The following is a 17,573-nucleotide window of genomic DNA, read 5'->3' on the forward strand; positions in this document are numbered from 1 at the left end:
ATCGTTGATTGATTCAAATCAAACAACTTGAAAAATATGCATAGTAAAATCACAAATTAGAAAAGAGTGAGTAGTCAAATTAAAATAATTTATAGTTCAAATAAGTTCAATAGATTTTTATTAAAAAAAAAATCAAAAAAAGCCCAAGTGCATGCTGGTTTGTCATCTTACTAATAACCCGGTCTGAATTTGTATTGGCCCAATAGTTTTTGGGCCAACTAACACCTTTTAACCAAGCAATCAGGTACATTGCAGTTAAAACTAGGGCTTCTTATAAAAATTTACTCAAACAACACTTCTATGAAATCTTCGGCTAGATCAAGAGCCATGGCGACAAGCATTGTAGCGCTGTGCAGGATTGATACTGCCCAATTTGCCATGCGATCGATATTGCACTCTGCCGGTTCGGCACAATCCATATTACATTGCTACCTAGGCTAAAGTTAAGACCCCAAAAAATTGCACCTTTTGTCTCAAAAGAGGTCGCAATGCACCTACCCAATTTTGATCAAGTCTTAACAAAGTCATTATTGGGGAAAAAATTGGTCCACTTACTTTGGCATTTGTCATGACCTGTCTTTCTCCTTGTCTTTTACGATCCTTCAAATTCTTCTTCACCTTCTTTCCAGTCTTATTTTAGAGACTCTCAATTAAAAAAAAGGGGAAAGAAAAAGAATAACATAAAAACTTGTGGGTTTCCTGGAAACTGTTGAATAAAGAGGTGCTCCCCTTTCACACATATCAAGCTAAAGAGTAAGCACTAAAAGGACATGATCAATATTATAATAGGCTATGGACCTTGAACAAGACAAAAAAATGAGTTACCCTAGAGTCAACACTTGAGCTCAGTAGTCAACAATTGAGGCACCGAGTTAGGTCAAATAGGATGTCTTTTACCATCTATTGTTTCTACTAAAAATAAAGTATTATTTCACAGCCTAATTACTAACAACTTATTTATTCACTTTCTAGCTCGTTTATGATTGGGTTAGGTATTACTAGCCTTAAATTGCCATTTAGATAGACCCCTAGAAGTAGATCATGGTTAAAGTTTTTTAATCCTTTTTTTACAATCTTTCTATTCCGCTATTGGAGTTTGATAATTCTCGACATCATGTCATGCACAGCTTAAATTCACCAACTATTCTGTCCCAAGATTCGCGCATTATATTTTAATTCAAGCCTATATTCTGTGATTCATCCTGAGCAAATCCTAAGGCGCGATAAAAGGAGCAAATTTAGTTGAGATCGTCTCAACCAAATTTTCATATATAGAAAAGACTCTAGAATGCAATCAAAAAAAAAAAAGAAAAATCTAATTATTTCACTCTATGATTTCCTTCTTCTCCTGAACTTTTTTTTTTCTTTTTTTTTTTTTGAGAGATAAATAACACGCTATCCGATTTATTTATTTTATTTAAAAATAAATTTAGCTGGAAATATAAATCTACTCCTAAACTTTCGCAATAAGTGTGGAAAGGGACTATGGCCCCTTGACTTATATGTGCACAAAATTTTCAAATAAATTAAATTCTTTCATGCATGATTGGGCGGAGTTAATATTATATATTTGGGCTCCGGGGGACATGGGTCTGATCGGTCACGAGCCTACGAAAGCAAAACAACCGTAGAAACAGAGAGGAGTGAATTAAAAAAAGGGGAATAAACCCAAATTAACATTAATGCGTTTTCCCTAAAAAAAAAAAACAAATAAAATTCGGGTAATCAGCATTATGTCCTACCACTGGAGAAATTATTTCTTAATTTATTATCCTAATTATCCTAATTATACATACATACATATATATATATATATATAGAGAGAGAGAGAGAGAGAGAGAGAGAGATGAGCTAGGATGCTATCATTAACAAACAAATTCCGTTGCCACTTATTTGTTTTTGATAGTGGAGTTTCCAAATCGACGATCGGCATTATTGAGCATGATCCACATCACTTGAAGTATCTAGAATCAAATTTCAAATCTTTTCAACATTATTGACCTAATGATCAAAGAGTTTAAAAATTTGTAATTTTAATGATCGATATTTAGCATTTTCTTATATGACAGTGCAAAAATATTCCAATCAATTGACTTTTGGTTAGAAAATTTTTTAAATTATTTACAACAAGATCTATACTCTCGATCTTGATTACAAGATTTCTATCATCACTTTTAAATCGATATTCATTTCCAGCCGTTCATTTTGTGTCCACTTGATAGACAAAAGAACAATATTGAAAAAGTATGGAATTTCGTTTCTAAATGCTTCCAGTCATGTAAATCATATTCAATGGCGTCAATCGTCGATTTAGAGGATTCATCATCGAAAAAAAATGAATGGCAACGGAGCCCATTCGCTACCGATAGCATTCTAGCTCAACTCTCTCTCTCTTTCTCTTTCTCTTTCTCTCTCAGAATGTCGTGATATTATATAATGAACTTTAATTAGACTTTATTTGAATGCCAAAATAAATTATTCATTTATATCTTACTCATCGTAATCTTTTTATTATGAAAAAAAATTAGTACTATGGTCAAATGTGTAAATAGAATTGCATATTCGGCATTTAAGTTATTTTTTCAAAATACAGTAAATCAGTTCGTAGGTTTTAGGTTGTAGTCTAACTTATTTTGCATATCAAAATGGAAGGAGCTTTCTTTATTATTCTTACTTTCGACCCATAAAAAGTTTTCTCATGAAGAAGAGAAAGTCCATAAACACCACTCCCATGATTGAGCATTAGGTCCAAATCCACTGATCAGAACATAGGTCTATAAACAAAAAAAAGCAAAATAAAAAAAATGGGAAATTTTGAATTCATCTACAATTATTTGTCCTATGCATATTAATATGGCCTTGACCCCAACAACCCATCATTTACACAGTAGATGGATGGTAATCATGGAAGCGATATATTATATCACATCACTACAACAGAATTAGATTATAGAGACACATGTTTGTGATACTTTTGAGTAAGTATTCCATTTATACAAAAACTTAAAAAAATATCTACTAATGCCTAAATATAAAGCCCAATCCAATAAAAAATAAAAGATTACTCTACTCAACCCACCACATCCAGTCCATTTGGCCCGATTACAAAAAAAAAAGAAAAAAAAAAGAAAAATCAATTACCATCTTTTCTTCTCTCTTCACTCAATCCACTGAAATTCTAGACGAAGAGCCTTTCCTGTCGTCCTCCTCCGCCACCGCAACCAACGAGATAGAGTTTCGGCGGTTGCTAAATGCTTAAATAAGTGTTGGTAAATTAGCAGCACTCCTTTAGGTTATAGCGACACTCTTTAACTGTCACTATATACCTAGCGACCCCACATATAACAACACTTTTTAAAAGTGTCAGTAATTTTAGCTAGCAGAACTTTTTTGACATGTACCTATATTTAAAAGTATTGCTATAGACCGTTTTTGTTGTTGTGCATGGGTAATTAAAGGATTAATTTCGTAATTTCATCATTAAGCTTTTTTGCTTTTTAAATTATATTGTATGTTCTCAAGCAACTATGATTATATGATTTTCTCTGTACTGGTAAGTAATTCAGTTTACAAGAAATAAAAAAAATAATAATAATTTCAACATAGCAAGCACGTCCTATGCAGAACCATTGACAAACACTGCTCTGAAGTTCATGTAAACAGATTATTTTGAATAGGAATTTGTCACTTGTGGATGCGTATGGTAGTAATATTATTAACATGGACAAATTTTTTGAAAAGAAAAACCCAAAGGACTCTACGAATGTGTTACATACGTAGGTGGCGGTGCATGCGCACCGAACTTAAAACCTGCCGGTCTCGGTCCACTGCAACAATGTCCGCGTTCTCTGACATCTCTGACGTGGCACTTTTCATTCGTCCAATCTAAAATGTGAAAATAGTACAAAATAATTAGTAATATTAATATGATAAATGCATGCACAGGCTCAGTAATTTGCTCCATTTTCCACGCCGAAGACCAGGAAAGGCCCGGAACACTGAAACTCTCCCCTATATAAAGGGTCCGGAGACTCGTAGTGGTACTGCAACAATCAACATATCCAACAGCATCATTCCAATTAACCTGATGGAAAGAAAAATGCCTCCCACCAAGCGCCTCGTTACCTTCTACATTGCTCTCATCATCTCTTTAGTCCTCGCTTCCGACTGCTGTAATGCCGCCTTGCCTTACTACTCCCCACGTCCGAATCCATCTCCAACAGTACCCCTAGCACCAGCTCACCCTCCTCTCGGCCCTCACCACCGCCACCGCCACCACCACCACCACCACCACCAGCATTACCCCCACCAACACTACCCGCCGCCTCCGCACGGCCTACCGCATTACCCTCCGGCTCCGCCGACCCTTTTACCGCCTGTCGTATCCCCACTACCGTCTCCGTATCCTCCGCCGCACCGCCACCAACATCCTTACCCTCCGCAGACGCCTCCGCATGGCTTGCCGCATTACCCTGCACCTACCTACAAATCCTCTCCTCCCCCATCCCACGTCTCCTACTCCAACTCTCCGCCTCCACCGACACCGGTTTACGCAATTCCGCCTCCGCATGGCCTGCCGCATTACCCTCCTCCTACCTACAAATCCTCTCCTCCCCCAACCCACGTCTCCTACTCCAATTCTCCGCCTCCACTGACACCGGTTCACGCAATTCCGCCTCCGCATGGCCTGCCACATTACCCTCCTCCTACCTACAAAACCTCTCCTCCCCCATCCCACGTCTCCTACTCCAACTCTCCGCCTCCACTGACACCGATTTACGCAATTCCGCCTCCGCACGGCCTGCCGCATTACCCTCCACCTAACTACAAATCCTCTCCTCCCCCATCCCACTCCAACTCTCCACCGACACCAACACCAGTTTATGCAATTCCACCTCCGCATCGCGTGCCGCATTACCCTCCTCCTACCTACAAATCCTCTCCTCCCCCAACCCACGTCTCCTACTCCAATTCTCCGCCTCCACTGACACCGGTTCACGCAATTCCGCCTCCGCATGGCCTGCCACATTACCCTCCTCCTACCTACAAAACCTCTCCTCCCCCATCCCACGTCTCCTACTCCAACTCTCCGCCTCCACAGACACCGGTTTACGCAATTCCCCCTCCGCATGGCCTGCCGCATTACCCTCCACCTACCTACAAATCCTCTCCTCCCCCATCCCACTCCAACTCTCCACCAACACCGACACCAGTTTATGCAATTCCGCCTCCGCATGGCCTGCCGCATTACCCTCCTCCTACCTACAAATCCTCTCCTCCCCCATCCCACGTCCCCTACTCCAATTCTCCGCCTTCACCGACACCGGTTTACGCAATTCCGCCTTCGTCGCACCCGCATCACAAACCATTGCCGCCGTACCACACCATTCCCGAGCACGCGCCGCCACCGCAGCAGCATCACTACGGGGTACCACCGCCGCCCTACAACTAAGACCGGAATAGAGGAAGAGCATCAGAAAGAACAAGTTGATTATCTAGAATTGTATAACGTGTTCTTGGCTATATTTCGTGAAGAGTAGTGTGTGGTTCAGTACGTACGTAGTATCCCAGACTACGGAATAAGAGAGGAATATTAATTCGCATTACCGATCAGGCATATAAGTCCTAGATTTGGTTTAGCCACGGTGTCTTTGTCGCAATTGTATCGTAATCACTTTCCAATGCAGCGTTTGTTTTATATTATTTAATGCTCTGTCTCAGTTTCTTTCATTTTTTTTTTTTCCCTGGGTTCAATTTGTTTTGGTTTGACCGAGCCGGTAATGAGCCTGGACCAGTGAACATATAATAAATGTAGGCCCCTTCCCGGAGCTAACGCCGTAATCCCCAATGTTGGACACACCATTACTAAAATAGATGCATTAATCATCGAGTTTATACAAACATTACTTCTTCAGAGAGAGCAAAAAAAAAAAAGGAATTGGAATTTACACTTTACAGTAGAGAATCAAAGGGGAATACATTGACTAATTTCTAGTACAAAAGCTTAGATACAAAGTTCGGAAGCAAAGCGACCCGATATATATGAATTACTGCTTCTAGCTCAAATCATGCAATTGCTCCTGCATCCGGGGCGTTCGATGCGAGAAAAGAACGGCGAGGATTAATTCGAACCCAAACCCTAGGCATCATGCAGGGACCCAAACTGACACTGTGGTCAGAGGCCTCGATTTCCAGCACAAAGCCAACCTACCCATCTCATGCTTCACCCCATACCCTCTATTAAATAACCCCACCAGAAACTTAGCTTGAGAAACATTACAACCGCTCACAGGAATAGGCCTAAAACCCTCGAATCCATGCAGCCCCTCACCCAAAGCCCACTTCTCTCCAGGCCCATATTCAACCCGGCCCACAAAATCCTCTATTTTGGGCCCCAACATCTCCCTCTCAACAATCCTCAGGCCCATCTTGTAGCCCCCACAGAAGCTGCTTCCGAGTGAGTCAGCAGTAGCAGAGAAATGGTGCAGTGCCTCGCAAAAGAACCCCGAAAATGAGTCGAACGCGCTCTTACTACATCTAAACAACTCATCCTCTACTAACACTACCAATCTGGGACTCAACTTTTTTACTCCAAGAAGAAAGCTTTTGAGAGATCTGTAGCTCCTACTCGGGCATTGCACTTGGTGCATCATGCAACTAACTATTAACGTTCTTTTACTGTTCAGTTCAATTCTCTCGAGATCTCCTCCATCGTTCATTGAAATCCAATCAAAGTGGAGCATTAAACCGATGGATTCGGCGAACTCTGAAAGCCGACGACCGGTCCGGCGGACCGAGTCCACCGCGTCGCCGTCCTTCACGACGGCGGTGATGAGAAGCGAGCTGGCCGGGCCCCGGCCCACGAGGTCCGCCATCAACGGCGGCCATTGGATCCCTTCCATGACATCGAAGTCGATGACGTGGACCTCGTCGTCACCGTCGGTGGCTTCGAGAATGGCCTGGTTGGCCGTGAAGTGCGCGAACTTCACGTACGGCGAGAGCTCCTGGACCATTTGATGGGCCGACATGTTATGGGCCGAGTCCGAGCAGCCCAATTTGGACTCATTCGGTGGGCCGTGACGGGCCATCCTGGACCGCAGGCCACGGGCGAAGTAATGGGCCAACCGGTCGAACGAGCCGGTCGAACCGGATTGGGCGAGGAGGAGCCGGTCGAGGCGGTCGAGCACCGACCGGGCCCGGTCGGAGTCGGCAGACTCGACCGCGTGGGCTGCGGCTAAGAGCAGATCACTCGAGCTGTTCTCTTCCATGAGCTCTTCTTGAATTGCTACTAAGTTATCTTCGAGGGATAAAACGGGCCCTTCGAAAAGCCAATTTGCGTGTGGGTGTTCCTCACCGAGGTACGTATGCACCGTTGGATCCGTGCACCCCACTGGATCATCAGAGATTGATTCATCGTGCTCCGTTGAGAAGGAGAAGAGAGGGGTTTGGGGATATGCAATGGCCTCCATTAATGGCTTCGGTTGTGGGACACCGCGCACACAAAGTAGCTTCTTCCTTGTGATCTTAGAGATATTGAGATAATTATTATATACACGAATCCTATTGGGTGTGAACTCTCCGAAGTGGGCCCCACACGATGCCAGGGTCCTGTCACGGTGGGGCCCACAAAGAAGTTTTTGGGCTGTTATGGGGTCGGCACTGGTTTCTTTTAGCTTCATAAAAAAAAATTATATAGGTGTATTTATTATTATTTAAATGTATTATATATTCGGCAACGTATTGGTGTTGTGTGTGTGTGCGTGTGTGTTGGGAGGAAGAGGTAATGTGGGCATGGAATATGCCGATCGATAGCGCTCGTCGCTTACGTTAGCCATTAGACCGAGGACAAACACATTGCCGTATATTCTCCCATTTTTGGGAGCAGTGAAGTGATCAGCAAATATGAATGTAATAAGGAAAAACTTTAATTTATTATACTGTAAAATTATACTTAATTATTATTATTATTATTATTTTTTGAGAGATAGGTAGCACGCTACCCGCTTCGTTTATTTCATTTAGAAATAAACTTAGCTAAAAATGTAAATCAAATAGGATTCGAACTTGGGTCTCGGGTATCAACCACTAAATCTTTTACCACTTGCTCTAGGAATTGTCGGTATACTTAATTATTTTATTGTTTTGTGTATTTTATTATGTCATGTGGTTTCAGAAACTACACTTAATTATTATGTGATTTCATTTTTATTTCACAGTATAAATTTACCATAGTATTATCACCTTATGATTTTTTTTAAAAAAAAAATACGTTATTCTTCTATTTGACAGCATAATTTTTTAGTAAAATAAAAATAAAACAATAGAATAGCTAAGTATAATTTTTTGAATCATATGATGACAAAGTGAAAATGCATTAAACTATAAGGAAACAAATTGAAGTTTGGCCAAATAATAATAAAGTTGGCATTGTGTCTCTACTATATGAACACCTCGCTAGTTCTAATGCACAAAGAAACATTTTTAAATGATTATTAGCTATAAAGAAACAATTATAAGAGCTCAATTGTGAATATTGATCAAATTTGAGGTGTTACATATGCATACGAAATTTCTCTATGAAACATTTGAGAAAATACAATGTGGAAAATGACATGTATATAGCTTCACTCTACGATTTATAATTGGAATTACACCAAACTGCATGTCCATATATATATAGATTTTTTNCCCCCCCCCCACGTAAAGTAAGTGGGATGGAAGGAGAGCACGAACTCACTATATAAAGCATCAACTTTGTAGATCCCACCCAAAGAAAGAAGACATAAAGCTATCACGACGGCAGCTCTCTAATAGATCATATGACATAAATATTAACATGCACAGCAATATGATGAGCCATGAATAATAAATCTAATTGATAATAAGTGTTGGCACAATTTCTTTGGTAAGAACTAAGAAACGAAAACAGCGGCCAAAAGCTAGACGATTGCCTCTGCATCATAAAGGACTTTAAAATACTATGCTGCAAAATAAGTTGAGTGTTGTCCCGAGATAGCAGCATTATACTACTAACACTTTGGCATAACAATTTGCAATTTGCGTATCAACCATTACTTAACCACTGTCAACATCTAACAAAGCAAAAGCACTTCAAAATCGATTTAATCCGTAGAAACACCTACCTGCAGAAGCGTAAGCTGTGCGGAGAGAGTTGTCGCCTCAGTCTGAAGTGTTTGCACCTTCTTTTCAAGTTCACTTGTGTAACGAATCTTCCTCTCCTTCGATCGAGCAGCTGATTGCCTGTTCGCAAGTATCCTGTTACACAAAATATAAACAAAGATGACATGTTAAGGAAAAAAGAAGTCCTTATACAATGAAACGAACTACTAAGCTTTATTAGAACAAAATAATAAGAAGCTTATTAGCTATACATGATATACAAGGAAGATCACATCAGTAGCTTTAGCTAACAAATTAGCAGAAATGAGATACAAACACCCAAATTGGCCAAAATACATGTAGCCTAAAACAATAGACCACTTGCGCAAAACTAAGTTCTGTAGAAAATTCCCAAATTTACCAAAAATTGGGAACCTTAAAGATCATATATATGAGTTAATTTAAGAGTTCAAATTCGACCAATTCGTATTGAGCATTCAAAAAAAGAGGAATAACTGATATCTCGCAAATGTTTTTGATGTAATAGAAAGGTAAGCCAAAAAAAAAAAAAAAAAAAAAAATCATGCCTTTTTGCTCTCTTTGGATCAAGCAGTGCCAACTCCGCGAGCCTACCGTCGGCCATCGCCTTCTTGGCGTAATCAAACGGCAGAGGCGCCGACTCCCCCTCGAACGGCGAGGTCGACCCGTCCATCGACGCCCCCCTTCGGTGGTGCGGCCTCTTCTCCACCGCCCCTCCTCCCCCTCCTCCGCCGCCGCTGGTATCCGCGCTCGGAAACCCCAAACTCTCGAAGAACGCCGCGTCCACCGAGAGGCTCCTCAGATGCGCCCCTCCCACCACCCGACCTCCCCTCCCCTGCTCCGGCGCCGCCGGATCCGCCCTCCCGGCGTCCGCCGGGACTGCTCCGCCGCCGGCGGCGGCTGCGGCGGCGGCGCCGGTGGAGGTGCTATCATCGGAGAGGGAGGGGAAGTCGATGTCGGAGATGCCGAAGTCGGGGTCGGAGTCGAAGAGGAAGTCGTCGGGGAGGCGGATGAAGGTCTCGGAGTGGGCGCGGCGGTGGCCGCCTCCTCCTCCTCCTCCTCCCCCCCCTCCTCCTCCGCCGCCTCCGCCGAAGGGGCGGGGACTCGGGTTAGGGTTGGGAGGGGCGGAGGGGACTTGGGTGGGGGCGGCGAAGCGGGGTCCGGTGAGGTCCATGGTGAGCCGGGTCCACGGATCGAGAGGACGACGCGGGAGAGGAAGCGTGGGGTACTGGGGAGCAAAAGCGGCGGTGAGCTCAACAGCGAGTAAGCGGCATCAGAAGGTAGGTCGCATTGGAGTGCGTGTACAAGAAACGCGAGGCAGAGAAAAGGAAGGCGCATCCTTCACCTTCAGAAAGAAAAATAAAAATAAAAAAAAGCAAACAAATAATAATAATTTAAAAAAAAAAAACAGAGACAGTGAGAAAAAGACCCCGATACTGGCAGTTGAGACAATAATTTTTTTTTGAGAAAAACTACATCCTATTGAGATAATACAGAAGAGCAATGCTACGAGAGTAAAGTGACAAAGAATTTGAATACTGAAGAGCAAGGCTACGAGAGTAAGTGATAAAAAATTTGATGGTTGATATTTTAAATTCAAGTTCGAATTTTAGTTGGTTCATATTTTTAGCTATGTTTATTTCTAAATGCAATAAACGAAACGGATAGCGCGCTATCTCTCACAAAAAAAAAAGAAAAAAAAAAGCAATGCTATGAGTTAGATGTAAATGTTAACGGTACTATTTATTTTATGATCTATATATTTTTTTTTACTAGTTTAATTTAATTTTTACTGAATAATAATTTTTTTTTAAAGATTTGCTTAGATGCACAAGAAGTCAATAATAAAATAAATGGATAGTTCCCAAACTATTTATACAAAATGTAAGAAAAGGAGGGCTTTTTTTGCAAATAGCTCCTTCACAAAATTTTATTTTAAAATTGATCCTGTCAAAAATTTATTTGCAAAAATGGCCCTGCCCCTGTCACGCAAGCGCCACGTCAGCACCACGCGGGCTGGGCAGGAGTTTAAGTTGAATACGGTGAATGATTCACCGTGTCCAATACAAATATCATATTGGACACGGTGAACCATTCACCGTGTTCAATACTAATACATCCTTAGCCAAAAAATGACTAAGTTCTAGATAGTTGTATTGGACACGGTGAATACAATTAACTCGGCTTAGCCAATTTTTGACTAAGTAGGGATATTTGTATTGGACACGGTGAATCATTCACCGTGTTCAACTTAAACTCCTGCCCTGCCCGTGTGGCGCTGACGTGGCGCTTGCGTGGCAGGACAGGGCCATTTTTGCAAATAAATTTTTGACAGGGCCAATTTTAAAATAAAATTTTATAATGGGGCTATTTGTAAAAAAAGCCCGAAAAGGATCCCAATGCTGGTAGTTGAGATAATATGAGGGCTACATTATGCTTTTAGCCTTTACACTACAGGACATTGATATTCTGGTTCTTAAATTTATAACTTAAGTCTGATAATTTAATTTATTTCACTAAAAATTTACATGTTGTTTTATATAAAAATAATATAATATTTTAATTACTATTGCATCATTAATAATAATTAATACTATTAGGTCAATTCCATATTATTGATACTTAATATTTTGTCAACTAAATTAAATTGTAAAATTCATATCACAACAACTCAAAAAATTCAAACTATAAACTGCAATAAAAATTAAAGTTTAAGAAATAAAATGTCATGCGCCTTAATGTTACACGCTTTATAATTTGAAGGCCAAATGTGTAATTTAGCTTAATTTAACACAACGAGAAAAATACTACTCATCATTTCTTTTGAGATGTAGACCATATCTCGAATATTTACTAGATGAATTTTTTTAATAGTAGGATTGATGTAACTAGTAACTACTAAGAAAATCTCATCCATTAGATAAATGGTATATGATTACGCCCTAAAAGGAGTGTATGAATATTATTGCTCAAATTATCACTTTATTTTATAAATGGTTCACTAATTTTAATTTAGTTATAATCAAATATAATTTAAATAAACTTATCCTTATCGTAATAAGGAAAAAAAAAAAAAAGGTACGTAACATACCGGGCCGGGCCGGGCCTTACTTTTGCCGAGTCCCTGATTACCGGCCAGATTAATGTGATCCGATTCGGCCCTGATCATTACACTTTTGGGAGATTTGGGCTCGGTCCAAAATAGTCGAGCTTGGTCACATCAAGTAGAAAAATCCCATCCAGGCCCAGATGGATTAACTTCTTGGGTCTTCGTGTGGAGACCCAAGCCGAGCGGGGATGAACTGGGTTGGGCCTGACTTGACCCACGCGCAAAAATTTGGATAATTTTTTATACGAATTATAAAGTTCAGGCACCAACCATTAAGTGCTTTGCCATCCGCACCAGAAACGTTCGGTATCTACAAAATTCAAATCTGATCATCTGCTTCGATGTAACATTGAAAAAAAAAATGAGAACCTTCTCCAAAATTCATAGAAGGTAATAAACTTTTTCGAGCCATCCAGGCTCTCAATTCAAACTATTATTGTTCTCACATAAAACTTAGAAAAGAAGTTGTACTATTCTTAGCAAGCGATGTGTCTTAACACTGATCCTTATATTCAAAATTTCAACCACAAACTAAAACTATAGATTTAAAATAAAATAAAATCAAAACTAATGAGACTATAGGTATCGAAAATTTGAATCTCTTACTTAGATTCAGCAAATAAGAAGTTACTTTTATATGTAAAATCTACTGTCTTGACCTAAAAACTTGACCCCCCACCCAATATCCATCCTCCTTTGACCCCAGAGAGGAGACAGGACTTTTGACCAACTTGGATATCCACTTTTAAATTCAACAAATTAGGTACAAGAATAGAGTAGAACTATGATGTCTTTTAGCATTATATACAGTATTCACTTTTAAATCAAGTGTTTTGAGATAAGGGGTTGCAGCCACTAAGGCTGTTCTTGGCCCAGCAAAGTAGGAGCCACAATGCCCCACTATTGCTGAATATACGAGCACTAACTCAATGGAGAATAAAAGTAGAGAGTCGAGATGATAAGAAAACATTTAGAACACTGTAATTTTATTTAGAATTGCAGGAAGAGTGTGTTTCACACAATCTCAAAATACTCTATTTATTTCTATATATAAACAGTAACGTGTCGTACAGATCACACTTGTTCATTCGTGAAATAATTTATGCCATTTCCCTCAAAATGGATAAACAATTTTTATATTGCTTTCCTCATTCTCTCTCTTTTTTTTTTTTTTTTTTTTTTTNACTTATGAATAAATTACTATCAACGGAGGTAACTATACATATCCCATTATCCCAGCTATTGACCAACACTGCATGTACGTGTGTTTTCTCTTTGTTTATTCTTTTTTGTTGTTGTTTGTTTAAAAGGCGTACACATGCTGAAATTAGATAAATTCATCACAACTTCAATTATGAAGGGACCTTTGAGATGTCATAAAAGATTACAGCTACCGTATTCCAAGAAAAAAAAAGAAAAATCGAGATAAGACAACTTAAAATTGACACAATGAGATAATCTTTTTTTTTTGAGAGATAGCTAGCACGCTACTCGCTTCGTTTATTTCAATTAAAAATAAACTTAGCTGGAGATGTGAATCAACTAGGATTCCAACTTAGGTCTCGAGTACCAATCACCAAACATTTTGCCACTTCCTCTAAGGACGGTCGGTTACAATGAGATAATCTTAATATGACGTCGGTTTGGTGTTTGGAATTGAATTGAATGAAATAAGATGACAATTGATATTAGTAAAAGAGGGTTTACTGAGTTGAAAGGCATTGAAAGATAGATACGATAAATTGTATTGTCAAATTTGAGCACTAGATAATTCTATTAGGATTGATCATATTTCGATTTGAAAATCCATTGTATTTTAGTGGATTGAATTATCGTTTGCGCAATGTATAACATCAAAACATTTCAGAATCACTAATCTATACTTTTTTAAAAATTACTCTTTCATTTTATACTATCTAATTTGATCACGAAAGCTAAAAGAGTGACACCAGTGCACCAAAATTACTAAAANACTCTCTCTCTCTCTCTCTCTCCCTCTCTCTCTCTTGGCCCGTTCACGTAAATTCCCTTCTCTGTTGTATTGATGTTTCTACCCCTGACTTTCTTTACCCAGCCGTGTAAAACCTCCCTAACCTCTCTCTCTCTCTCTCTCTCTCTCTCTCTTTCTCCTTCTCTACCTCCACCCCTACCTATGTCACATACTATCATGGCTTCCCACAATGAGACCAAGCTCACCATCCCCGCCGCTGCCAATCCATCAGCGGCACTTACACTCGACCGCCCAACAATGGAGGACGCGGCCGACGACATGTCACAGCGCGCACAGTGGCTCCGAGCGGCCGTACTGGGCGCGAACGATGGCCTGGTCTCAACAGCCTCCCTGATGATGGGCGTCGGCGCCGTGAAGGCCGACGCCCGTGCGATGGTCCTGTCGGGCTTTGCGGGGCTCATCGCGGGCGCCTGCAGCATGGCCATCGGGGAGTTCGTGTCCGTGCACTCCCAGCTCGACGTCGAGCTGGCCGAGATAAAAAGAAGAGGCGCCGATAAAGAGGTGGCGGGGCTTCCGAGGCCGATGCAGGCGGCGATGGCATCGGCGTTGGCGTTCGCGACCGGGGCGATGGTGCCGCTGCTGGCGGCGGGGTTTATAAGGGGGTATCGGGTGAGGTTGGGGGTGGTGGCGGCGGCGGCGAGCGTGGCGTTGGTGGTGTTCGGGTGCGCGGGGGCGGCGCTGGGGAGGGCGCCTCTGGGGAGGGCCGGGGCGAGGGTGCTTGTAGGAGGCTGGGTGGCCATGGGGCTCACGTTTGGGCTCATGAAGCTCTTCGGCTCTGCAGGGCTCTAATAATCTTATCTTATCTTATATAGGCAATAAAAGTGTATGTGTGTAGTAGTATTGCTCCTCACTCCTCAGTATAATAATATATAAATATATATATATATATATATATTAAGCGTACGTACGTACTTAGTAGTGACTTCGTGTTCGTCGCGTCGCTTTCTATGTAAACTTTTAACTCTTCTTCTTTTTTTTTTCTTTTAATGGTGGAAGTTTGTATTGGTGGGGATCTTGATTATTCTCAAGAGAAGTGTATTAATGGAAGCACGAAAAGTACTCATTCTTCTTGCTCGAGGAAATATACTGTCTAATACTTATATCACACCAGAAATATGTTCAGTGGATCATATCTTTTTTTTAAAAAATATATATATAATAATAATAATTTTTTAATAATTATGATTGGGTGGATAAATTCAAAAAAATATATATATAATTGATTGAAAATATCATATCAATATTATAATTAGTGCATTTTAAACTTTTTTCTCCTTACTCTGTCCCCAGGCGTCCAACAATATGAATGGTTTAATTTGAATTACCTAATCCAAGAGAGATGCTGCACATACATGCTAGACTGTATAAATCTTGCCCCATTACTCATCCAAAAGACAACTACTCTTTACTAGGCTTATCAACTATCTTTTTTAGTACTAAAAATTATAGATCATCCCTATCACTTGTGGCAAATAATTTGATAATTATCATCTGAAGTCTTAAAATCGAAACCTATTTATTTAATATTTCAGCTAAGTTTTATTTCTAAAAAAAAAATAAATAAACGAAACGGATTGCATACTATCTTTGAAAAATAAGCAAAAAAAAATAATGCACAACTTCATTTAATTTTTTTGTACTCATAGTAAAAATGATAAATTAAGCAGTAGTGCTGTACATAAGGTCCTTGTGTAATTTTGATTTAATTATTAATTTGCCATAGTTTTCAACCGTATAATTTACCCCATCATGCTTCCTCCACCAAATTGGAAACAAAAATTATGAAAAACCTTTCCACTGAAAGACGGTCTAATGAACTGTTCATTATGCTAGCTTGTACTTAGCAATAGAGCTAGTCAAATCAATTTGTAAAATTTTTTTTTGCTTTTTTCATTTATTATTTTCATCTTGTATATAGATGTATTAATGGGCCACAATTCGGCCCATGGTTAACTCCTCGTTCCATGGCCCGGCCCTCTCGAACTAAGAATGCATAACATAGATTTCGCCCACCTTGATCCAATATGCTAAATATTACGTAGCCAAAAATAGGCCCATATTTTAAAGGCTCCAGGTGTACCGAGCCGAGATTTGATGGATTAGGGCCCACATCACTTTGTAATATTATAGTATTTGGGCCTATTGGGCCACATAGTCCATGTCCCCAAAAATAGCTCAATTATATAACTTATGTTTGGGTCCAAACTTTTGAAATCTTATCCAAGAGCTCAACGAATATCTATGCAATACAAATTATTTCTTGATTTATTTCAAAATATAGTTGTATTTCAAACTCTCTAATAGTCGAAAGAAGAGTAATCAGTTTTTACTGGAAAAAAAAAAAAATGGAATTTATAATTTTGCAAACAGATAAACAAAACAGGAAAACATAGCACAAGATGAATTAGCATGATGTGGCTTATGGACATGATCACCACTCTCTTTACCAGGCAATAAAGATGCAAAATGGTCCACGAGAACAGCATGCACATTAGTTCAGCTTTAGTTTGCATGATGCTTTAAAGAGCGAATACTGAAAGCCTTTGTTTATGGACACCCCATGAGCTTCCCCTGTTATTTCCAACCTTCTTGTCCCAGAAACTATTGCGTACGCCTGGTGTATAAGTTCGGCTCATGATAACAATTACCCTTAAATCATAATATAATTCATCGGATACGTAATACCACGTTCAAAAGGTCTAAAATATCAAAAATTATGAATTACGCACCGATTTTTTCATTAACCAATGTTTGATCACATATGATTTGTTATTTTCATGTTCTTTCGATGTTGTTGGTGACATCTATTAGATAAGGTTCTGATTTTGGACGATATATGAGATGTTCAGATATACTGGTTGTAGGGAAAATTTTTCTTTCTCATCCACGCAGAGGTCATAATTCTCCCCCAACACCTTCTCATTTTAGAGAGAGCACATGCAACCCATGTGCATTTCCTACAACATGTAACCATATTAACAGCTGTGCTTAATGCACTAATGATGCTTAACAAACCTCCCCTGCGCACATTTGGGACCCACGTATCCACAAAAGGACTTCATGTTTAGTGCTCTAAAAGGAGGTTTTATTGGCTAATTATTTTACAATCCCAATGAAATTCTTTATCCTTTTGATAATGAGCTTCTTATTCTCCTTTTTTTTTTGCACTTGGATTTGATTACTCTATGAACAACTATTAAGGAAAGGGAGAAGTGGAAAAGTTTCTTACCTTACCCTATATTTGTTCAATTCTTTTTTTCTGTTTTCTTTTTTTTTCTAAATGTGTTATTAGTT

The 17,573-nt window shown here is 39.8% G+C and overlaps 3 protein-coding genes across 3 annotated transcripts in view; 2 read left to right on the forward strand and 1 right to left on the reverse strand.

The window, feature by feature from the left end:
* LOC109723190 (extensin-1-like) overlaps positions 1 to 5,708 on the forward strand; it is a 15,620-nt gene extending 9,912 nt beyond the window's left edge. The window contains exon 2 of the mRNA XM_020251472.1: positions 4,725 to 5,708. Within this exon, the coding sequence (XP_020107061.1) occupies positions 4,725 to 5,452 (728 nt within the window). The 3' untranslated portion in view covers positions 5,453 to 5,708. The remainder of the gene's footprint in view (positions 1 to 4,724) is intronic.
* The window catches only part of LOC109723193 (transcription factor VIP1-like), a 12,127-nt gene extending 1,612 nt beyond the window's left edge, over positions 1 to 10,515 (reverse strand). The window contains exons 1-2 of the mRNA XM_020251474.1: positions 9,708 to 10,515; positions 9,144 to 9,276 (exon numbers count right to left, since the gene is read on the reverse strand). Coding sequence (XP_020107063.1) covers positions 9,144 to 9,276; positions 9,708 to 10,333 — 759 coding nt within the window. The 5' untranslated portion in view covers positions 10,334 to 10,515. The remainder of the gene's footprint in view (positions 1 to 9,143; positions 9,277 to 9,707) is intronic.
* On the forward strand, positions 14,430 to 15,325 carry LOC109722957 (vacuolar iron transporter homolog 1-like). Its single transcript, XM_020251132.1, has one exon. The coding sequence runs from the start codon at positions 14,436 to 14,438 to the stop codon at positions 15,066 to 15,068; it is 633 nt and encodes a 210-aa protein (XP_020106721.1). The 5' UTR covers positions 14,430 to 14,435; the 3' UTR covers positions 15,069 to 15,325.

Source organism: Ananas comosus, linkage group 17, assembly GCF_001540865.1.
Source record: "Ananas comosus cultivar F153 linkage group 17, ASM154086v1, whole genome shotgun sequence".
Classification (NCBI taxonomy): domain Eukaryota; kingdom Viridiplantae; phylum Streptophyta; class Magnoliopsida; order Poales; family Bromeliaceae; genus Ananas; species Ananas comosus.